Raw genomic sequence first — 25088 nt, forward strand, 5'->3', positions numbered from 1 at the left:
TATACTTAAAACTACGTCTACAATATCTACAATTACTTTCCAATACCTCTCACCTATGTTAGACAGTGAGCTTCTACTCTAAACCAATCTGTAAGTGCCAACATCACAGCAGAAGATGGAGGCCAAGAAGAAGAAGGAGAAAGGCTGGACATGCCCAGATTCCTCCCTCTTGTCCCCTGAACCCCCATTTTAAAAATCCCAAAAAATCTATTTTTCACCCTGTGACAAACTATTTTTCTACTTAAACTCTTTTGACTTGTAATTCTTCTTATAAAGGTTGGTAATTGTTTTTCCATGGGTCAGGATCAAAGGCACAGGAGTCTTGGGCTCTGTGCCAAGGTCTCTGAGCCCCCTGGGGAGGGGCTCAAGCCCTCCAGGGCAGCCAGAGGAATTTCCTGGGTTCTGACACTCTCACCATGTTTTTACATTTATTATGCTAGATTCATTATTATTTCCCTTCATTCTTAGTTTGTACCCAGCTTCACCTTTTTGCAGGAGAGTGATATCTCCCTGCTGTTTCGTTCTGATTTCTTTTTGCCCTTCCGCAGATTTCTTGATTGGCAGCAAGCATTTGCTCTCTGCCTCTAAAACACTGCCCCTGGTGAGCTTCCCTCCTGTCGTGCTCTGCTGGGTCACATCCCTCTGCAGGTCCCTCATTAATGGTTGTACTGAACCCAGCTCTCTTCTTTGTTCATTTGTACTGTAGAGGAGGGGTCAGGGACTAACCCTCTAATACTATTCTCTTGAGCAGAGTCACTTCTCAAAGCAGCAGAATTCAGCAAAGAAAATTCTTTTTAAGCTTTTCTGGAAAAAAAAAAAAGCCAAACCATATATTTTGTTGACCAAAATATATGTACTTTGTAATTTTATTCATATTTCTTAACCTTGGGCAGTTAAACCAGTAGCCTAGTTTGCTTAGTCAAGGGGAAAAGCTGAGTTCCTGCAGAGGACCTTTTGCAGCTGCTGAACAGTTATATTACATTGAAAACCTCCAAAATACCCCTTCTCCCCCACTTGCACCCTGATAGCTCCACACTTCCACCCTAAGGGTGGTCAAACAGGAGGACTTAGAATCCATAATCTTGGAAATTTATGGAAAAAATACAGCATTTGGTTTCTGTGGCTGTTCAAAATCATACTATATTTTGTATGCAGTCACAAAATGACACACAAAGTGGTTTTAGTGCTTGATTGTTACTGCTAAAACAGGGCCTTACCCAAAAGGCAGTGAAGTCGGTTTAGTCTTCCTCTGATTTCAGGAGTAATTGAGTCAGCCTTAGACTTTTTGTCATTCTGACTGCTTTTTAAAACAGATAAGTACTTGCTCATAAATGGATTCCCAACAGTTTAAGAATAGTTTAACGTCACCATCAGAGATATTTATTATGAATTGAATGCAAGGGGTTTTTGTTTGTTGGCTGGATAATTGTAATTTTAAGCATCTTTTCTTCTTACATGGTTCAATGAGTATAAATATATATTTTTTAAGCTAGCTTCTTTTTTTTTTAATTGTCACTTATCAAATACAGTAAAAAAATAAGTCCTTTGAAGCTTCAAATTTGACATGTTCTCTTGGGGAAATGACTTTAAAGGCTGTGGGAGTATGAGAAATCCCTGATGAATTAACTTTCCAACTCTGTAAATGCACAGAACCAAGTACTTACTTACTGGAATAAGGAACATGATTAGGAAAGCAAAAAGCTCTAAACCCCACAGCTGGAGCACAGATGCCAACAAACACAACTTTGATGCTTCACAGATGATTTTGAACACAAAGCTGTTCCAATTGATTCCTTCCCTGCATTTTCCTTGGAGAAACATTAAGTGCTCTGTGGTTTGTTTGTTGGTGTTCTTAAGTGGTGAAGGGATAATACAAGTTCATAAAGAAAGGTTTTTTCCTAAATGGATGCGTGCTTGCTCAATTCTATTAATTAAAGTTAACAAACCATATGTCCATAGATTTTTAAGTATACAGTACAAACAGTGAAATTTTTCAGTGTTTTTCTGGATGTGAGTTTTTAAAAGTAAATAAGGATGAGATAAACTTATTCTGTGTTAGGAAACTTGAAGGTTTAATGCCAGAGAGTTTGTACCATGTCAGAAGACCTTTTTTTTTAACTTCAGAAAAGCAGATTAGCTCTTTAAGGCCATCTCTTAACACTTGCCAATTTAAATCCTGCCGTGGAGTCTAACTTGCAGTTAGTGTTGAGGTTACAGAAGGTATCCATTTACATATAGGCATATCTGAGGCATATTCTGGGTTGTAAACAGGTAGTTTTGTAGCTGTGTAGGTGCTGAAGTACATGGTAGTTGAACATATCGTTAAGTTTTAGTAAGGATCAGTAGCACAGCCATATTGGGAGTGCAAAACAGATACCAGACAGCATTGGTCCTGCTGGGATCCTGCTTTTCTTTGGAGAAGTCATGCTCGTCTAGATTTCCTGAAAGCCATTTTGTTGTGAAATGGTCATGTAGGTAAAGAATGACTCTACCTGTTTCAGTTAGTGGTTTAATTAAATTCTCATACTTTGAATAATACCAGTCATTGCATGAGCCTGAGTTTGTTTCATTCATCAAAAACAGTAAAGCATGAATGGTTTCTCTGAATTACTGCAAGTAAAATTTGTACCATTGTCACCATAAGTCCTGCTCAGTCCCAACTGTAATTAAAAACATGGCAGAATAGGACTTCTGAATCATATTGACAGTATTCCATGTTACACAGACAGATTGAACAAAAAAAACCAAAAACACGAAAAAACCCCCATAACACATTAGAAAACATAAAGATTTATCTTAAAGAGCTTGTTTAATAACACTGTTCTTATTTGCAGATCAGGAACCAGACAGCACTAACTGTAATGCCTGTTGCATGGAAGAGCATCTTCCTGACTTTCTGAATTATTATGTTTCTATTTTCTTGCACTTACATTGTCTCTAGGACAGATAGTACTCGTGTAAGGATTTAAAGTACTGTAATTAATACAAAAATATGGCAAATTTTGAGGGAAGAATTCTCAATGCTTTTTTTTTTAATTCAGCTCATCTTTTAAATGGTTTCAGAATTGCAAATAAATCTTGAAAATTTGTATTGGTGAGGGAGAAATAAGTGAAAAATTGATCGTGTATGATGAATGCAATTTTACCTATATTAACACATCCTACAAATTCACAATTCACCACTTGCTTATGTCACAATAAAGTCCTGAATTAAGGAAAGCAGAGCTGAATTGTGCCAGGACCTTTATTACTGCTCTCCTCTTCCCACTACCTAAAATTTTTAAATCCATGGGCAGTTTTTTTGGTTGGTAAAAATTATTACATGCTGGATCTTCACAATGTAGCAAATGAAGTAAATAATTTCACTCCTTTCAGAAAAGTAGAAAAATAAAAAAGAAAGGGGAAACCATTTTTTTACTCACCACTTCCTAAAACTTTGATGGGATTTGAAATGTTGGAGAAAAACTTTCCCTCCCATCTCTGCTAATCTAAGGGTTGGCTGCCCTGCAGATGAGAGAGTAGCTCTACCTTACTAAGGCTTCATGCTCAGAACTTAATTTTTGATTTACAATATTCTCTATGACTTGATGCTGATGAGGATTCATTTCTATCACTTTTTTCCCACTCCAACATTGAAGTATCATGCTATGAATGAGAAGTCTGAGTTTGATTCTTTCCTGAAAAGGGTATGAAAATGGAAGTTTGAAGTCTGTGGAAAAAAATTACAACACATAAACCAAAAAATTTGAATATCAGTCTCTACCTCAAACAATTCCTGGACTGTTACAAAAGCATCCACTGAGCACCAACATACTCAGAAGCACGTTTTAAACCTTTTCAGTAGTTGTCATTATTTTCCTGAGGCTCCATTTTAAAGAGATTTCCATTTCACAGTCCCATTTGCACCCTCTATATCAGATGAGTATAATTACTGTATAATCACAATCAGGCCCTGGCATTCATAGATCTTTGCTGATATCACACGATAAGAAAGACAGGTTAGATTTAAAGCTTCTGGATTTTTGTTTCACATTTTCTTGTCTTGTACTTCTGAATTCAAAGATACCAGTGGTAAATAAGTTTCATATATGTTCTTTGATACTGGTAAAGGCTTCATCACAATTACATCTAAGAAACATGATTGATTTCTTTTCATTTCAGGAAATTATGAAGTTGCAAACTCAATCATTCCAATACAGGACCTAGTAACAATAAGAGTTAAAGTTGCACATGGATATTTGAAAATATTCCTAACTGTGAAGTATTTTATGAGAATTTTGTTGCAGTTAAGTTAGAGAACAGATTGCTTGGACTACCACCTATTTACTAACACTTATGTTAAAGGCAAAAAAGAATACACCATTTATATGAAGCCAAGAATTTAATCTTAGTCTGATTACAGTATTAATGTTTCTTACATTTATAACAGCCTTATCAAATAGTTTAAATTACGTGCTGGTAACATAAATACACAAACTTTTTAGTCTCTGCCTTTCTCTGGTGTTAGGCTGGCCCTCCCACTGCCCCTCAATGTGGGGGTTGATGCTTTCAGTCTGGGGGTGGATTTACAGCAACTGGATACTATCCTGAGCCCTTGGCCAGAAGTATGACATTGATATTTATGATTTCTTTTTTCTCAATTTAGGATGTGGTCAGGAACTTTTTTATGTTTGTTAAGAGGCTTCATGGCCTGCTTATTATTTGTTGATTTTCAAGTCCATATTGCAGCTGAATTTACTGTGTAACGTGTGTTTTACATATGTTGGGTGCTTGCTCTTTGTTCTCTCTGCTTCCCCAAGGCTTGAGAAGAATGGCCTGACTTACCTTGCTCCTGGGGTCGCACTCATTTGATGACCTGTAATTGGCCATCAGAGATGTTTATGGCCCTTGGGCTTCAGGTATTGCTCTCTGCCAGGTCTTTCAAAACTTCCTCTCTGCTGTGTTTTATTCAGGGGTCTAATGGGTCATTCTGCCCTCAGTGACTACATGTTGCAAATGCCCATTAGTTACAAAATACATATTAGTGTAGACATTACATCACACAATTATAACCGAGCTGATGAAAAGTTAAAGCAGATAATAGAGATCTGGTAATTAGACAATTGCTGGTGCTTGCACAAACAAATCTTCTGGCAAACCAGCACAAGCTCAGGCACAGCCCAGCAGGTCCTTTAGCCTAGCATGTTGGCTTGATGCAAAACTGGTGGCCAAGTACAAGCAGCACTTAGTCTGTATTTACTGAGCTACAAAGCAAGGAAGCATGTTAGTGCTTTACTTATGCTTAGGTTTCAAGTTTTTAGGTGGACCATTTATGCTGGAATGCAAGAGGGGCTCCTCAGACAATTTAATGGCACTTGCCATACCAATGAAAAAAACCCAAAACATTGGATTTTCAAACCTGAATCCCTTCATATGGACATCAGTGTTTCAGAAATCCCATTTCAACTAAAGATTGGGATAGCTGACTCTGGATTTTATGCAGTACACTTCACATCCACTGGAATAAATCACTTATGACACGAGCTTATGATTCTTAGTGCTATTTGCCTTATCCTGTGGGCAAATAAAGATGCATCTGGGGTTTTTGATCCTGCTAACAAACATTGGAAATTCTCATTTAACTGCTGATTAGTAGGAGACTCCCTTGATCAAATGCAACTGTTTTATGCTCATATCTCACTGGTTGTGATGCCAGGCAGGCCCACGTTTGTTTTCACTTTGCCGGAAAGAAGATGATACTGTATCACTGTACTGATAAAACTACACAATCTTAACATTACATGTTGCTGTTCTGATCAAGAGCTCCTCTGAGCCAGATGCTTCTGTTTATTACTCAATTAAAGTAGATATAAAATACACAGGTCATCTGCTCATTGTTTTTCTTAAGCTCCTATGCCTAAAATGTTTTTTTTTTTAATTAATAATCTTCAGTGTATGAAAGGGGCTCATGGGACCTCATTATAGGAGTCTCAAGGAAATCTGAAGTTGGCATAATGTGAATCCATGTGACCCTCTAGCAAGGAATTGCTTTGTTTGTTAGAAAGGCAAGCAGTCTCTGCACCCACTTCTCCTTCCTGCTAGAAGAAAGGATCTCTTCAGAAAAAACCACAACTTTAGGGTGTAATAATCACATTTAGTACTATTGTAACAAAAGATGATGTTCCTGTTCTCACTCAGTTTCCTCCTGTGCTAAGAATTGTTCTCTGAGGCTAAATTGATAGAAGGAGTGATGGGCATGTAAAGCATTTGAGGATGCTATTCTCATTTGACTTGAAATACTGAATGATTTAAATTTTCTGAGGGCTTAATGTCACTGAATCCTACAAAAAGTAATTAGCATTTTCAGTAATGATTTGTGTTTTTGAGAGATGTGAGCAGCCATGTGTTTACAGATCCTGTGTTCAAGTGGAATGTTCTAGCTTGGAACATTCACACATACAAAATGAAATGTCTTTTGCCTCTGAGGGATAAGACTGTGACACATTGGACTGATTCTGTCTGGAATCTTTGTTTAAAAACAAAGAATTACCCTGTTGCATCTGCCGTAGGTTCTTTCAAAGGATACACATAGAAAACTTTCCATTTTGTAAAATCAGATACTTTCTTTGTCATCCTGCAAATTGATCACATTAACTTTTTTTCTTTTGTCATGAGATTTTAAAAAACGCTTCCATAATTTAAGAAGTGATTTGGCTATATCAGCTAGAGTTCAAGGAACAAACAACTTCAAAGTTGTGACTTCTCACAGACTTGTCTAAACATGGAGAGACAGAGAGGCAATCTTAGGTGGCAAAACAGCTACAAAAATATTATTTTGCTTGTATGAAATGTAAAAGAAAGAAAAAGGCAAAGTAAAAATCTCTGTTCCAAAATGGCATCTGTTGAAATAATTTGTACAAGCAATATTTGATGTTAAGAGTAAGAAAGCTGGATGATGATACATGATTTTGTGTACCTTAAACAAATCCTTAGTAAACTTACATGTGGCATTCCTGCCTCCTGAAATCCTTCTAGGCATCTCTCTCATGCCTCTCTCTGGTACAGAAGTACCTGGGTTGAATGGCTTAGGTTTCATATAGCACTGGGATCCATTAAGACAGAGAGTTCATGTACCATTCAGTCTCTGCAGAGTGATTGCTTTTATAAACCAAGCCTTCCCCGACCAGAATGTTCTGTACCTCATCATCACTGATACTGAAATATTTACTAAAACACCCACGCCTTGATAAGAAACCGCTGTTTTAAGATGTACTAGAATCTGTGACCAAAACATAGTCCCACATAAACACATTTATGAATTACAGAACTAAAAGTTAAAAGATATACCATTTCTTGTGCTCTTTTAAAACTGCAACAGTGTAAGTAGGTGAATTAGCATTTTAGGAAGCCACATTCAAGCCTTCCCTTTGAGGATTTGTGAGAATTTTATCTGCATGAAGATTATTGAAAATTCTATTCTATCTTCTTTCTTCCTTCTCCCTTGGGATCCCAGGGGCTGCTTGCAGTCTCTCACACTTTCATCCCCAAATTCTTATCAAATATCTGCATTTTCTTATCAATGGAATTTATTTAGCTGTAGCTGCTTTTGTTTTATGTAGTGACATTAAGAACTTCTTGTGGGTATGCAAATAGCTCAGCGTCATTACCTTTATTGCTTTTCTATTTTTTCTTTTGTTTCCCTTTTAAATATCTTTTCCTAGGCTTCTTAAGGAAAAATAAGAAACAAAGCAGACTGCCTATCCTGCCTATTTTGGCCCATTTTCTACCTTTACTGGTCTTACTGGTGTTGCCTTGTCTTTGAGCATCTAGAAAAAAAGACTTCTTCTCCTGTGAACTTATGTATTTTGGTAACAAATTCCTGAGTATCAGAGAAGGCTGTCAGAGAGAAAGAAAGATGCTTTACCAACTTGTCCAATTGGGGGAAAAAATACTTCAACACAAAAATCTTTAACTATAATTTTCTCTTTGTGTATGTACAACTTCAGGCTACCTTTGCACCCCTGTCATGGTCTGCATTGAGGCTTGCTGGATGCCAAGGCTGCTCTGTTGCTCCCCTCCTCATCCTGGCAGGCAAGAGAAAATATAGTAAGAGGCTCTCGGGTTGAGGTAAGAACAGGGAGAGATCTCTTACTAGGTTGCCCATCATGGCCAAAACAGATTTGACTGGGAAAATCAATTTATTTTATTTTATTTCCAGTCAAATCAGAGTAAGGTAATGAGATTTAAAACCAAATCATAAAAGAACCTTTCCCCCACTTCTCCCTTGTTTCCAGGCTAAACTTCATGGGCATGGAGGCTGAGGTTCACACATCACCTCTGCTGCTCCTTCCTCCGCAGGGGTAAAACTCCTCAGTCCTCCCCTGCTCCTGCATGGGGTCCCTCCCACATGAGACAGTTCTTCATTTACTTAGTCAGCTTGGGTCCTTCCCAGAAGCTGCAGTTCTTCATGCACCGCTCCACCATGACTCCCTTCCAGAGAGTGCAGTCCTTCAGGGATAGACTGCTCCAGCAGTATAATTCTCATCAAACTTACCTTGAAAGTTTTATTTCGTAGGCCAGAATGTTTATAAATAGCCAGACATTTCAATTTTAAAATCACAGTGTGAATACAAAATACTTACACAGAGCAAATTTCCATTTTTAGGAAAATAATAACCACTAACACTTTTATTTTCCAGCTGTTAATGTCATTGTCCTGAAAATGAAAAAGAGCTGATGGTATGCTCACAGACTTGTCAAAATGAAGCCTTTATTATAAAGTCTACTGTGTAAATTCAGGGCACCCATCCTGAACTTGAGCTAAAATTCTGTCACATGAGTTTCAGTTGTATATTCCAGCCATGGTTCCATAGTAACAGGCAGTAAATCCTCTCCACATTGCTAGGAATATTAGAAATACATGATCATGTATTTCCCATCCCTCTTTTCCAATAAGTTAATGTGGGTTTGTTTGCATATTGCTCTGATAAGCAAGCACAGCATTCCTAACTACCCAATGGCAGTCTGCAGCCTCAGCATCTGGGAGGCATGTGCCACAGTTAAATTTTCCAATCTCTGGCATGTGACTCAACTCTTGTAGCTTTTAGCTATTTATGTACTTTTTCTAGTATGTTGAAGAGAAAAATTTTAGTAGATGTCATATTCACTGACAAACTGGGGTTTTTTTTCTGCCCAATTTGGTCACTGCAGTGTGAATCAATCCTTTCTCATCTCCTTTTTTTCTTCATCTTATAAATGAGTTTATGTGCATGTTATGTCAAGAAATGGGGCGGAGCCGGCATGCAGAAATTTGATTTGCAACAAGACTTGAGATGAGCATAGCTGTGTATAAAGAGAAGCTAAGGATCCTGTGTGTACATTAAGTAGCAAAGTCCTTCTTTAGGACCTTTCATGAGTATTGTGTTCAGAAAATATATATTGTTATATCTTCAACTTGTTAAGAGTCATAAAATGCTCCATTTGAACTGTGCTTTGATTTAATTTGTTCAGGAAACCAGACTGTTCCTGGTCAGTTTATTTTCATTACCACAGTATTTTCTTTCCTATGATTTTTTTACAGTCTATAATCTCCTCCTTTTCTTTTCTTCATTAACTTTCTGGCTTCAATGTCTTCAGCAGTGCCACCTTGCCCCTATACACTGCTTAGCCTTTCTGCTAAGATGTCACTGCTGAGATGTCAAACAAGGTGTAAAATGAGAGAGCTTTAATCCTAAGGAATTTCCCCAGAGCAGCAGAGCATAGTGTTCAGAAATCCTGAGCTGAAACACACAGTCTATTGTCAATTAAAACTTGATCTGTTTTACACCAAGATCATGCCACCTACAGAACAGCTCCTATTTGAGGAGGTGCAAAGGAAGCCCATGGTTATTTTTGATGTATCTTCATACTGGAAACAGAGCATAATATGAAGTCAGCATACAACTAGTGGTTTTTTTTCCCCCAGAAACATCTGTCTTACCAGGAATTTGTTGAAGATCAAAAAGTGTTTTCTTTGCAGACACAGAGCTTCAAAAATAAAATGTAGACAACTTAAAAGCTTTGTAAATAAACTTTATATAAAACCAAGAGCATTAAAATGTCTAAAAATATAGTGTTGTATGAGAGAAATTGATTTATAGGGAGGTTTTTCGATTGGCACAAATTAAATTGAAAATGTGAAACAGGAGGTTCAGTTCTGATGTGATTCTGACAAATGACAGGCACCATTGGTGGATAAAAAGGCAAGATGCAGATTTGCCTAAACAGAGCCATGTGTTTCTTCTGGGAAGCTATAGGGGGTGTGAACTTCTGGGTGAAAGTTGTAGTGGAGATACATCAGAGGCCATATGAGAGACCCATATGCCTTTAGAAAAATTTGGAAGCTAGGTGAGATAACCCACAGCATTTAAAATGCTAACAGAGCCATACATTGAATCCTGTGTTAAATAAACATGATTTAATTAAAAGAAATTAATACCCACTCATGAGAAAATGACAGACAATTGTATATTTATAATTGTCTCTGCAGTTTCACTTACTCAGCATGTTAAGCAGAAACGTGAAAATTTGTAGGTAATTTGAATTTATATTTATTATCACAACTAGAAGCCTAGTTTTCAAATATCTGTTTCTTTGTTTCTGTTTTTCAAGCAACAACTTGTAAAATTTTAAACTACTCTTTTGTTTGTCCTTTTACTTTTTGGGGTATTTTTTTTCCTCACATATCCAGGGGCTCTAACACATGAGTTAAACTGATGCCTGCTACAGCAATTTAACTAGCTCAGGTGTCCCCCTTTACTAAAGGTCATGTTTTCCCATAGCAGAGTTGGCAGAAACAAATATGTTGGCTTTTTGGTTGCAGTGCTTCCTTGTCCAAGTGATTACAAGCTATAACTGAAGATGATTTTGCGTTTATCTTCTTGACTGTAACAGCAGTGACTGAGGTGTGGGCACACAGTCACATCTGTCAGCTCAGCTGTAACTTCTGCCCGGGGGAAAGGCAGATGTTTGTGCTATGATAATGTATTAAATTGTGCTTAAGTGCATTTTTTGGTTCAGTTTGCTTCCACAGGCCTTGGTCAAGGCCTGAAAAAGATGTTTATAGCACAATGGAATTTTTTTTAACCTACCTTCTGTATCTATTTGCCATAGATGGTGTCCAGTCTCAAACATTGCTTTAAAAGAATTTGGGGAATGGGAGATGTGTTTGTTTCTCTCTTTTCACTTATACATAAAGGAATGGCCTTTGAGCTGTGAAGATATGGATTTTCATATGCAAATTAACTTTCCATCTTTGAATTTCCTCTGAGTAGATGATTGGAACTTTCTGGTATTTGATATTTTTGAAGATGAGATAAAAACTGTCTAGGGCTGGATGGATCTGGCAGCTGAATATTTTGCAATATTCACTGGGCTTCCAAATCCATACTCAGATCCCTTACTAAGTGACTTCATATTCAGAAGGGCAGATCACTGCCTTTCTGCTACCTCATCAGAAAGTGCAATGATCAAAATCTCTGAACCCGTGTCTTTGTGTGTCTAAATCAATTTCCAATGGGTTTAAATACTTCCACAGTTGAACACATTTCCGCAAGCAGTTCTGCTTTTTACTGCAGCTCCTAGGTTTGGACTGGCAACTCTGAATTGAAGTTCATGGCTCCTCATCTGTTCACTTTCTACCGTTTCCATCACTTACACATCTGTTATTTAGTAACTGCTCTAACATTTTAAGTGTTATCTCAGGAGTGAGATTATTGAATTTTTCCCTCCAGTGATTGGTTTATCATTTAAGTTGTCCTTTACATGAAAAATACAGTAAGAATACTACAATAATCAGCTTTTCAGAGCAAAACCAGGTTTCATCTCTTCCCAAAATTAAAAAGTTTTCTGAAATTTTGCTTCCAGTTTTTTATAAAACACAATTTATTAATCTTTATAACTAATGTGGGAAAACCCCAAAAAACAAGTAAAAGAGCTGTAATTGAATGCTTGTTGTCTAAATGATTGCATAAGCAGCTAATACTTTCACACTATCAGGTCAATTTTGATGTACCAGTGATTAATAGCTGCATTTTTTCCTTCAGATTTTGATCTTAAATTGTGATAGTCCAGCTGAACCTAAAAGATTGTCTCATTGTAGAAAATAAGATCAATGATGAACTGTAGGCTGGTAAAAGCATTACTTTTAATATAAGGCTGCACTGATTATATAATGAATGATTGAGGATAAATTAATAAGTATCTGAAAGTGTGATCTCTGGATAGATATAAAATAATAATGACTATTCTAATTTTCTGCATTACTTGGCAGCAGGCTTTTCACACAGTTGATTTTTCAGGTTTAAATAATATGGAGGTAAATGTGTCCTCAGTATGCACATTTCAAGAACTACCTTACAGCTGTGCCTAATTTGAAACTGCCTTGTTAAAGAAAGGAGCCAATTTGCCACATTGAAAAATATTGAAATTAGCATTGGGTGAATCTAAGCATCAGGTACCTAAGAATCAAACTTTTTATGGGTCACAAAGTAGCCAAGTAACTCTGACGTTGCCTGTGGAAACTGAAATTCCAAATTTTCTTCCACTTTTGGTGTTTAAAAATGTGTTGTTAGGGATCTCCTTTTACAACAAGAACATAGCTTTCTTTGTCTATCTAGAAACCTGCATGAAGGAAAACATGAGATGAAGGTAATTTATTAGTGATAACAGATTTGCAGTGATTATGAAGCAGCACTCTCTAAAATTGAGGAGTTGATAGCCTTTTTATGTCTTTTTGACTATTGGATTAGCTCCTAAAAGTCTTACTCTCAGTTAATAAATACTTGGATAGCCATGATTTCCAGCAATTTTAAAAATATATTTTTAGTTAATAATAACTGTTTCAGCAATTTAGTAGATTTTGTCAGGAATTATAGGGCCAACATTAAAAATGTTAAGCTTCTCAGTAAGAGTATTTTGAAACTAATTGCAAACAATTGAGTTATTATAGCAAAAGAAATCACCCATTTTCCATCTGAATTAATCCTCCTTCCTTTGAGTTTGCATTTATAATGAATGAAGCCACATATACAGATTGTTTGCATGGCCCAGCTGAGCAGTAACTCCTTGAGCTGCAGGAATTCACTTTTTCTTATGCATTGATCATACCTCCCACAATGGAATTTTGAACAACCTCCTTTTCCCTGCTTCTGAAGTACTGAGTGATCAGGGAGGCCACATCTCTTTTCCTGGTCTTTTCAAATGGCACATTCCTAATTTTAAAGGTAAAATTGCATTCTCTCTCTTTATAATTAAATTAATAAAGATGTATTCCAAGGGCTGCTATTTACATGTGGATTTTTAAAGCTGAAAAAATCAATTTTGATTCATTTACAAGTAACACATAATTTACCTTTAATGATATTTATATTTCACCATCTACTTGTCATGATGTTACTCAGATTTTGGTCCTGGCTTTCCTACTGCAGTTGAGGCCTTCACTAAGTGGCCATATAGAAATCACTTTTCAGTCAGTTTTGGTAAATCCATGCAGTCATTTATAAGTGGACAATCCCTTCAGCCTTACAGCCTAGATTATTTATGGTCCTGTGTGTTCTGTTTTCATCCAATCCGTAATATCTAATACTTCTTTTCTTTCCACCAGTCTAAATGACAACGCTCAGGCAAAAATAATTGAATCCTTAGTCATCTGACAGGCCCTTCTGGCTTTCTCAAGTTTTTCTGGGTTGAAGTGGTGACATCCCCATCTTCTCATCCCCCACTTTTGGTGGTTCCCACCTCGCAGTGGGGCTGCTAGAACGAGAGGCATGTTTATTATGTGCCAGATTGTAACACTGCATACAAAACCACAGACAAGGTGGAATTTACAATAAGATTCCTGAACTGGAGAAAATGACCCCTGGACACCAATCTCCTAAGTAGGAACTTACCTGCAAAACAGTAATTTTCAGTAGTAGCAATTTCCTTCAGAAAAGTTTGATGAGTTTGACATAAAATGTAGCTTTTGAGTGGGGAGTTATACAAATGGCTGGTAGAAAATGGAAAGTGCTGGCTTTGTTCACTCCAAAAACTGATGGATTTATGAAGAGGTGATGAAAGTAAGAACTTCCCTTATTGAAGTAAAATTAGCGATATTGAATACAGGAAGGATTTGAGTCCTGAACTGTCCTAATCCCCTGACCTGCCCACAGGGCCTTGAACTCCTCCAAGGAAAAGGGATCCAAATTCAACCTTTAATTCCTTTTAAATTGCCCTTTAGACCAATGGGGATTTTTCCAATTCTTTTCTTTAAAATACACAAAATTGAAACAAAAAGTTGTGCGCAGTCAGAATTTGCAGCCAAAACCCACATCTTTTCGGTTCAGAAGAAAATTATTTTCCTCCCTCTATCCATCAAAATACTTTTCAAGTCCATTATGGACACAACTTCCTACCCTTACTTCACATTGCTGCAGGATTGCATCTGCAGTGAGCAATAGTCTCTGCAGTCCTGGTTCCATTGGAATCAGGAGAACTCCTCCTATGGATGTCGACTGAAGCTAAAACACTGCCTAAAAACTAGGATGTCTAAGTGGGGTTAAAATACACTGGGGATCTCAGAAATTCATTTAGGGTTTGTTTTCCAAGTATAGCAGTGAAATTTCCAGGGTAGAAGATGTTTTGCTTAATAGATTGAAATTAATGGAGTTTGAGTGTTCTTTCATGTCATGATTTTGGAGGAGTATTGTAGCAGCACCATTACACTCAACTAAGGTATATCTACTGGTATTTGGTTGAAGAACCTGGCTTTTTAAATAGAATAAATAGAATAAATAGAATATGGTGGAATAAATAGAAATATTATGAGGGACTTGTCTTTTGTTTGCTTTAATTTGAAAATGCCTCTTTAAATAGACAATACTTTATATTTCTGTAGTAAAAATAAATGAGCCATTTCTTTTTTAAAGTTCACGTAGTGATTTTTTGAGTTTTTTAAACATGGGAAGATAAATTTTATCTGTCTTTTGGTTCCTGGGGAGAGAGAGGGTGTGTTAGTTCTTCAGGGAGCTTGCATTTTGACATGTAAACAAGGCCCCTTCTACATGGGCGCTGTTTTTCTCTGGAGTTTTATAGCCCTGTTGCATTCAGTTTGGCCTTTGTTTTGCTTGCATGTGAGAGCTATCCTTTCTTCTAACTATGAACTGCTGTGGCAAACTCAGGGACTGAGAGATGGCTGAGAGACTGAGGTTCTCATGTCTTGCAGCTCTGTCTTGTCTCAGGTGACAGACATTCTACACCTTTAGATTTATGGATCAGCAACACTGTTTTCTACTGGTGTCTTAATACCTGAAGAATTATTTTGGGCTAGTAAAATAGAATTTTAGAGTGCTGGAACAAAAAGCAAAAATTTCTAAGTATTTTTTAACCAATGGATTGTTTGGTGATTCAAAAAATATTTCAGAACTAATACAATATATTGAAAGAAAATCATAAAAGATACCTCTTGGACTGAAAATATTTAAGTGCACTGTCAGTGTTGATTTAGCTGCTTTGTCTGTCACACTAACAGGTGAGAAAGAAAAACAGAGATGAGAGCCATGGAAGTGCATTCCACACAGACGTACCAAATGCATCAAAGAAATAAGAGCTTGTTAGGAGAAGTCCCTCCATAATATAAACATATAAATGGCAATAGAACTCTCTATCTGAATTGTGGTTGTATTGAAAAAAAATGTACTTCAAATGTAGATAATATTTTGGTCTAGTTTTTAAGGCGATATCAGAGTATCCTGTTTTTTGGTTAATTAAAATCAAATTTAAACTAGGAGTAAAAGTCTCAGAGAGTCTCAAAATGTTTAGGAATTTGACTGAAGTAGCTATGCAGAGGCAAAAAAAAGTAGTCAGTTCCATGTCCTCTAGGAGAAAACAGTGAGTTTTGTTGTTTTGTTCAGTGTTATTTAACAATAGTCTCTTCTAGTTTGAAATTACATTTTACTTGTCCTTTTCTAAAACAATATAACAAAATAATTCTAAATTAATCTTGGTAGAAAACACGATACTAATGTTCTTTTTCCATTTTGCAAAAATACTAGGGAATACTATTTAAGGACAGAAACAAGGGAGCTGCTTTATCGCATAATCATTAACTATGATTCCAGATATATTATGATTACAAATAATCATTTTAATTTATGATGCCTTTTCTCATATTACCACCAATATTCTTCTTGATAATTTTTTATTTAAATATATAATTTTCATAGACATGTATTTTGTGAGGTACGTATTTATTTGTGTATTTTGTGTAAAATTTCCAGTGATCTCCAAAAACCTGCAATTTTGAGTTGTGACCTAAAATTTGGTCTTACAACTCTTACTGCATCTTTACCAGGTATAGCCAGGCCTAAATTCAACTGTCTCCACTGGCTAAATCCAGTCTAAACTAAAAGCCGCAATATGGTGAATTAGACCACAAGTTTTAGAACAACTTGCAAAGAGAACTTTGAGAATGTAGTTAAGCTTCAACTATTGCAATGATATTTTTGGAGTCTGTAAATGGTCTCAAGTAATTATTGCTCTGAGTCCACAAGTGTACCCTAAGGACTAATGTGCATAATCTGTCACTGAGCCTCTGCAGTATTTCTCTGAGTACCTAGAGAATCCCCCAGGAGAGCTTGACCCCATCTCTCCCTTCAGTCCATGTGGAATGTCAGAGGTGGGGTTTGGCAGCTGCTGCCTCAGTTCCTCTTAGCAGCACTATTGAAGCAGAGTTCCTCACTGCTTTTCTAGCTCTGCCTTACCACCTAGATGAGACCTCAATGTTTCATCTGAGACTTTTATTCGTCTGAGACTTACACGTGGTTACTTGATTAATGTGCCCATGATTCTAGCTGGTAAAACTGATTTAGAGAGGGCCATATTCTTGAAATCCCTCTTGGGTAAATCATTCAAGCATTGGACAAGGTGATAAGAGGAGGATAAACCAAGCAGAGGTATCAGTTTCCATATTCCCTCTCTCTTCCTTCTCAAATCTTTCCTGTTAGATTATGTCTTCATGCTAGGAGCACTTAATATATCCATGTGTAATCTGAACTATGGCTTTTCTCTCCCCCTTTTCCTCACTTCCACATCTGAGGCAATTCAGAGCAAGTTCATTGTTCTGTTTTTACCAGAGTTCTCAGCATCAGATCATTTTGATGCTCTCAACGAGCACCGTGTGGTTTTTGATTCCTCCGTGGCAGATGTGGTAGTCAGCAGAGCAGTGCAGCACTCGCTGTCTGTGAGAGAAGCCAAGGGGCTCTTCCAGGTCATTATTAGTGCCAGAACTCCAAGGAGTCATCCATTCTGGCAATAGTCCTCTGAATTTTCTCTTGGAGAGATTATTTACTGCTGTAAATATTCTCCAGTTAAAGTACATGTACTTTTGTTTCCCCAGCTTTCTGAGCCTTTCGTGGTTATTATCCAGTGGTTGAATAGATAAGCATGACAGCACTCAAACTTTCATATAAGCTATGCAGCAAGCAAGAGGAAAGGAAACACTAATAAGTAGTCTTCACAGACACTCTTCAGGAACATCTTTCTTTCTATGCTGGTAACAGCATAGGAACATATGCTCTCTGTCAGGGTGTATGAAGGGACTACACATCCTGAAGCATACTGAGCACTGGCAGTCTGTCTTTCTAGAAACAGGGGAGCTGACATGTTCATCTCAGAAGTGTGTTAGCAAAGCAACATTCAATGCATTGCCACTAAATTAACTTCTTCCTCTACTAGCTATATTTATTTGACAAAGAGTTCATTACATACCTCACATATTCTGCTTTACCTGACCCTCACCTTTCTGTGCCATGTCTAATAAAGAAAACCCTCATATTTCTAGCAGCTTTTGGTTTTGACTGAAAAATATCAGTATAAAAATCAATAGCAAATGAAGAACTGAAACTTTTAGACTATTGTGACTATATTGAAATAAACAGTGTAGTAGCTACTATACTAGTTGATTTTTTTCCTGCTTACTTACTAATAAAGAAGAGTTTGGGATTCAAGATGTTTGAAAGTAATACAGCACATCTCCTCTTCCAAGACATTTACCTTTGCAACAGAAAATAATTTGATTCAGAAAACTGAAATATGTGACAAATGTTAAATGGACTAAAAGCTGGTTCATTGACAAATTGAAAAATGTGGTGTCAATGGGCAGATATAAATTACTGTGTCTAGTAGAGTCTGCCTGAAATCAGTTCTTGGGTCAATAGCACTTAACATTTTTATCAACAGTCTAGACAGTGATATAAGACATTTTTAGTAAAGCTTGAGTAGTACAGAGATTGGTGAGGTAGTAAATAATATGTTAGATAATTGCAGAAGCTAATAAAACATATTTTAATATTGCCAAATACTACCAGCCTCTTGTGTGGGATAAAAATCTATAGGTAGTTGTTAAGCTGTGATTTAGAAAAGGACAGGTTATCAAAGATAATTGGGTCTACTTCGACTCTTTGTACAATCTTGTAGAAGGAAAAAACACTAATGCAATAATGTGCATATTAAAGTCAGACTCTCAGGCGAATGGGATGATGATTGCTTTTGCATGCTGTATTGATAAGATGGCTTCTAGAATGCCAAGTCCATTTTTGGTGTCCAGTCTTAAGGAAAATGAAGAAATAGGACAAATAGAAGACATTAGGGTGCACAGGACCTGGAGATCAAGTTTTAAATCCTGTGTAGGTTTAACAAGCTGAGCTTAGTTTATCATTATATATGGGTATTTGGGCATGAAATTTTTTTTGTAGGCTTGGGACAAGAAACACTCTCAGAATCATTGAAAAAGGCACAGGAAAATTCAGTGACTGGAAAATTAAATTAAGGGGAAAATGCAGCCTCATATTAACTTGCAATTTGTTAGATTTGCAGATTACTAAATAGCAGAACAGCTGATCCAGGGAGGTGATAGACTCATCACTGCTAGACATATTAAAAAAATAAAGGAAAAAAAGCAGAGGGAAAGGCAGATTTAAGGATTTCTTTATTTACAGTTCATGTGCTGCAAGGAGGACAGTCATACATGTTCTGTCCTAAGTCTAAGACACACCTGATTTAAAGAGTTGGGTCCTGAGGAGGCATGGAGAAATTACTTCCCCTGTTGTACCTGGGAGGAGAGAGTTTGCTTGTTCTTTGCTGTCTTCTGAACCAGAAACCAGACCAGGCTGGCACTCAGATCCCAGAAAGGTTGATCCTCTTCCCTGAATGGTGCCTGAGTATGACTTGTGGTCGCCATAGAAGTGATCAAAAGGTTTTAAGGTAGGGAAGGACTTTGCACAGCCCTCAGGGGGGAACAAGAGTAGTCCAGCAGAAGCCTTTGGTCTAAGAGCTCTTTATATATGAAGTAACATAAAACTGTGGAAACACAAGGTTGTCACAAATCCCTGTGGCCTCAGAACTTGAGAATCCTGAACATAATGGAGGGTTCTCCAGTGTATTGCTGTGTTAATGGGACAGGGATTTCTGAGGATTTTTTTTTCCAACTCTAACAGATGGAAAAATTAGAAAGGCTTTCAGACAATAAGCTTCTTTTAGATTTGAAATAGCAACACAGGCTTTAAATTTAAATATGGATTTAAAGTGATTGGTCTAAACCTAGTTGGGTATGTTCATAAGTTACACTATCTGTGCGAAGAGGGAGTGGACTGAGGGAAGTACAAGGTAAAAAGGACTATTATCTCCGTGGGAAAGAGAGGATTAGGTAATCTATTGCTTGTTGGAACATGGTGGTATCAGCTGGGGTAGAGATTATGGAAAAAGGAGGTTGTACTATATGATAAACCCATTATTTCTATTGTTTCCTTATTTTTTAGTATTTAGTGAAATTACAAATTTTAGTAGGCTCCTTTTCAGAGGGAGGTCTCTCTTTCTTACAGGCAAGAGGTAGAGAGATAATTTAAAAGTTTTGCAACTGATGCCTATTTTTTTTCATCTTTAATAATTTTTCAGTGTGAATTCATTCTGATATTCAATGCTTGTTTAAATTCATCCATAAATTATAAAGAGAATTTGCATCAGATGAAGTATATTTTGTTCTGGAAAATGAATAGGCAGGACCTACAGACCATGATGATACTCATCAGAAGACATAGACTGTGGGGCTTGAGAATACTGACAAGTCTGCATTTGTGAGAATACTGGCAATTCTTCATTTTTTTCTTAAATGTCATCTGTTCTGTTTAGTGCGTATCACTCCACAGGGAATTTGCTTCTGAAGATACGTTTAGCAATTCTGGAGCTATGAGTAGCATGCACCTCAGTGAGCCAGAATCTGTAATATAAAACATATTTTATCTGTTGTCCCTTTTGAAGTATGTAAGCAATATACAAAATGGGCAGTGGTTTGCTTTTTTATATGCCACTAGATGTTACCAAGGAATTATTTGCTGTTTTGTGACATGTACCTGCAGTTTATTAGAATTCTTCTTAATTAAAAGCTTTGGCATATTTACCTTCACCTTACTTGGGGCTATTAATTTATAAAGGATATCCTTGATTACAGTACTTAGAGTGTTTGATTTACTGTTTTTATGGATGTGATAGATCTAATTTGTGCTGATATATTATTGCTTTTAGCAGTGTGGTACTGAGCTTGCATAGAAGCTGAAAAACCAGTTTCAGCTTGAGACTGGTATTAAAAGTTCATTGATGATCAATGCCATTAGAAATGTTGAAAAAAAATCCGAGTATGTTTTTTAAAGGGTTGTCTTTTTGTCTGAGTGGTTTTTTTGGTGTTTTTAAGGTCGTATTTGATGATTGTGTTTATGATGACCTTTTTCTTTCAGGAATATCAGCCTTGCAACACCAACGCCTGCCCAGAGTTAAAAAAGACAACTCCTTGGACGCCTTGGACGCCGGTGAACATCTCAGACAACGGCGGTCACTACGAGCAGCGTTTCCGATACACCTGCAAGGCGCGCCTGCCTGACCCAAACCTGCTGGAGGTGGGGCGGCAGCGCATTGAGATGCGCTACTGCTCCAGCGACGGCACCAGCGGCTGCTCCACAGATGGTGAGCAAAGCCAGGCGGGCTCACCCTGCCCCCTGCGAGTGACATGCCTGCACTTCCATTTTCAGCACAGAGCGGAGGTTCCTGCTCGCTGATGTTGTGTGTAACAGAACTGATAATGAAAAGGAGGGCCCAGTGATCCCAGTAGGGAGCATAGCCTGTATTCCTTCTGGATGTAACATCATCATTCAGCCTAAGCAAGTGTCTTGCATCACCTATTATGAGATTTGCTAGGTATTTTAATTCTGTTCACAGTAATCCTGATCTTGTAAGATTCTATTACCCCTTATACTCGCCTGAGCTTTTACTAGGGGTGAGTTTGGGCAGCATTAACATATTTCCAGAATATGTAATATTCTAAGAAGCACTTCTGCTCAGTAGTTTGAAAATAACAACTATAAGATTCATACAAGTGTTTAAATAAATAAGGAGTTTATGAACTTGATTTCTCTTATAAAAGTTTGTGTTGTGCTTTTCCTGGTAATTGAAAGTCCTGTTCATTTCTGAGATTGAAAACCAAACCCCTTCAAAATCTTTTCAAATTTAGATGATTTTAAATTGGAATTACTTTGTTTCAGAATTTTCTTATTTTCCTATCAGTAATACCTAGTTTTGTGTAAGTATAAAAAATTAAAACTAGGATCAATTTTGACAGTCATTCTAATTTTATTAATGCATTTCATCAATTAACTAGTTTTAATTGTATATCGATGTATCTTTTAAGATATTATATTTTAGTCATATAATTTAAAAAATATTGTGCTTTTATTATTATATTTTAATATTTATAGGCCTGTTTTCCACTTACATAGTCTTTTGTATCTTCACAAGACCCAGGTTAGCTGAAGAAAAAAAGGATAACTGAAGGCATTTGGCTTATCTAAGGCCACAAAGAGAGAACAGTTTCTGAGTCCCTGGACTTTTTATCTAATTCTCAGTATTCTTCAGACAGACCAACTATTGTGAAAGTCAGTTTTAAGCTCCTGCCTGTACTAAGTTTACATGTCAAGGTTTTGGTAGTGGGGGAGGCTGCAGAGTTGGCTTCTGTGATAATATGCTAGAAACTTCCATTCTCTCCCCCCATCACCTCCGCTCCCCCCTTCATCCTGTACAAAACCTTTATTGTTTCGCTTGGCATCTGTGTCTCATTGGAGGGGGCAGGATGTTAGCAATTTTTTGAAGAAATATACAGTAGTGAAGTGTGTGAAATCATAAACCAAAGCTAATGGTACTCCAGATAAGACTTAGTTTTGTGCTCTATGTCATTTCCATTTCAGATAATCTACAATGTCAAATGTTGGGGTTTCACTTATGTCTGGATAGCAAGGCAGATTTTGGCATGGAGAAACTCTTGTCACAAGTGTCTTCTATTCTGTTTTCATCCAAACTAAATTTCAGACTTTATTGAGCAAAGATTTTGCTCTTGGTGTATGACCTGTCTCTTGTTCTTAATGAGATTTCAAGGTGGTGCTGCTGCTTTTTGCTGTCTTCCAGCACTTAGACGATCATATGTTTTTAAAATTTCATGAGATTAAATGAGAAAGAGAATATTTTTCTCACCAGGCAGTGCAGACTTGGGTAAGTTATCACAAGTAGAAGTAAAGGTACAGAAGAATCTAGTTATAATCTGGTCTGATAGCTGAAATGGCAGCATGTAAGAGAGGAGTATACAAAAGCCAACGCATGACAAGAGGAGGTCAGTAGGGCAAACCAGAGAAGAGCCACTTTGTTATAGATCCCATTGCTGCAAGAAATTCAAACTTGGCATGGAGACACCTCTCTCAGCTCTGAAGTCATAATCATAAGACCTCTCCTGGAGCTGGATGCATAATCTGACTCCTGCAGAATATAGACAGAAGTAACAAACCTAATAATTTGTTAAATAAAGCATTTTTTCAGTGTGCAAGTGATGGGGGTGGGGATGGTGGTTCAGGTGCATTTTTGCCTGATTAGCATGAAGTTTTTTGGGGTTTTTTTTGCTTCTGAACATAATACTCCTGAATTTCCTGGCATTGTACTTTTTTTTTTTTTTTTTTGCATCTTGCTGAAGCTGCTGCTTTTATTCATTTGGAAATAATTCATCACTGGAGAAATGTATGTGCATGACCCCAACCCTGTTGCATAGTTATAGAAATGTTCATCTGGGTGAAGGATTTTTTGCTGACTAATCCCAAAACTACTGAATATTTAAGTACTTTTTATTGAGTACTTGACAGGGCAGAAACTATTATACATCTGTCTGTTCTTTCTAGTGAGTGCCCTTATGGCTTTGTCATTAATTTGCACTCATTCTTTGATTCATTTTGGCCTGTGAGTCTTTAATTATTCTGTAATGAAAGGTGAAACTCAATCAGTGTTCCAAGTGGCTGCATTAACCAATACACTTCTGGTGACAATAGCACATTTTATTTTGAGACTGTTTGCTTAATAATTTTCTGATTATGGATGTCAGAACAGTATGGAGTGGAACATTTATTGAGGGAGGGATGAGAGGGCACCATTTTGATTTGCTGATGAGATGAAACTTGCTGACTGCATCCAAACTGCAGCATTCAGGAGCTGAAAGCATTCAGGAGCACTTCCCTGCTCCCAGGTTTAGATGTGGGCCAACACAACGCCATTTTTCTGCTCCTTGATTTCACTGGAAGAAAATACATGAATAAGAGTCATGTAGAGTAGCTGTAGCTTTTGGGACAGAGGGAAGTCACGAGAATGGGAAGCCATGAATTGTGGCAGACACCTTCATAGGTGCATTCACCTCGATTGCAAGAAAACATCATAACTTACTTCCACCTGACCTGAGCCTGGATGCTGTGAAACATTATTTTCATTATCTCCATGTTGAATTGTAGCAATTTTCTGGCTTTTACAGAAAGATTAATTCTGGTACAGAGTGCCTGGCATACCTCATTACCAAAGATGTGTTCTGCAGAGATCAGTTCTCTGTTCCTTGCAGATAGGAGCCATTTGTTAGAAATTTTCTCATTGCCTATAATCTCCCACTGTGCAACTATAGTCACGCCGTGTTAAACAGAATCATGTTTCACTGTCAGATGCTAGCAAAGCAAACTTTCTTTGCAGTCTGAGCTTAGAGATAGAACTTCTTGCCGGAAACCCACTAGACTCCTCCTGAGTGTGGTAAGATTTCCATCTCAATCAAGTAAGCAGTAGCATTTGCAGACTGTATTCATGCTTTTCTGATTTGAAGTTTGATTAGGAAGAAATAAAAATAAATCTTGTTCCCTGCCTCTGGGTTTTCATGTAGTGCTCAGATAGGAAAGAGACAGCTATTCCAAATAAACTGAAAGAGATTGTGTACATTGTTGTACATCTTCATGCACAGTCTGTACAATCCAGCATTCAGAGTATAGAAATTACCTTACCCTAGGCTTTAATATGTGCTTATGCAACATATTAAATATCTACATTAGACATGCTGGCTCTCTGTAAGATTATCTGATGTATAAATAGTAATAATTTTATTGAAAACATAATCTTTTAACCCAGGGATAAATATTTCACAAGGTATGAGGTTGCCTGATACTTCTAGGTTGAATTTATCTTACCAAAGTCTAGACTGTACAGTAGTCTTCAAAGAGAACTTCAGCCCCCTGAGGAATGAGGGACCCATTGAAGATAATCATCTGATATAATGGGTGCAGTTCACCCATAAGGAGATAGATACTGCCTTCTTTCCATGGTGTACAACGCAGACAGCTATGGTGGGCTTAGACAAGACACTTGACTTTGACATGGCCAGAGTGAGACCAGGTTAACTTCCAAAATACCTTCTGAAAGCAATTAACAAAGGCAATACTTCTAATTTCAGGAATTTCTCTCTTAAAGATTCTTTTGTTTGCTTTTTTTTCCCCCAGGCACCTGGAAATCTGCACCTAGGTTCCTAGTTCTTGCTGCTTCCTCTATCTCAAACCTCATAACAATAGTTATTTGTGAAGGCAGGATGTGATTTTGTCTGAATTACTCTCCTAGTGGCTATGATCTCTTGTGAAAAGTTTGATTAAATCTTTCCTTGTGTTAACCACAGGAAATCGATAGTGCATTCAGAATTTTTTACAGAATAG

The 25088-nt window shown here is 37.2% G+C and overlaps 1 protein-coding gene across 4 annotated transcripts in view; it reads left to right on the top strand.

Annotated features, from left to right (window-relative positions):
- The window catches only part of SEMA5A (semaphorin 5A), a 313729-nt gene that overhangs the window by 257882 nt on the left and 30759 nt on the right, over positions 1–25088 (top strand). For all 4 annotated transcript variants that reach the window (XM_036406161.2, XM_036406172.2, XM_036406169.1 and 1 more), the window contains one exon: positions 20784–21009. In XM_036406161.2, the coding sequence (XP_036262054.1) occupies positions 20784–21009 (226 nt within the window). The remainder of the gene's footprint in view (positions 1–20783; positions 21010–25088) is intronic.

This window comes from Molothrus ater, chromosome 1 (assembly GCF_012460135.2).
Source record: "Molothrus ater isolate BHLD 08-10-18 breed brown headed cowbird chromosome 1, BPBGC_Mater_1.1, whole genome shotgun sequence".
Taxonomy (NCBI): domain Eukaryota; kingdom Metazoa; phylum Chordata; class Aves; order Passeriformes; family Icteridae; genus Molothrus; species Molothrus ater.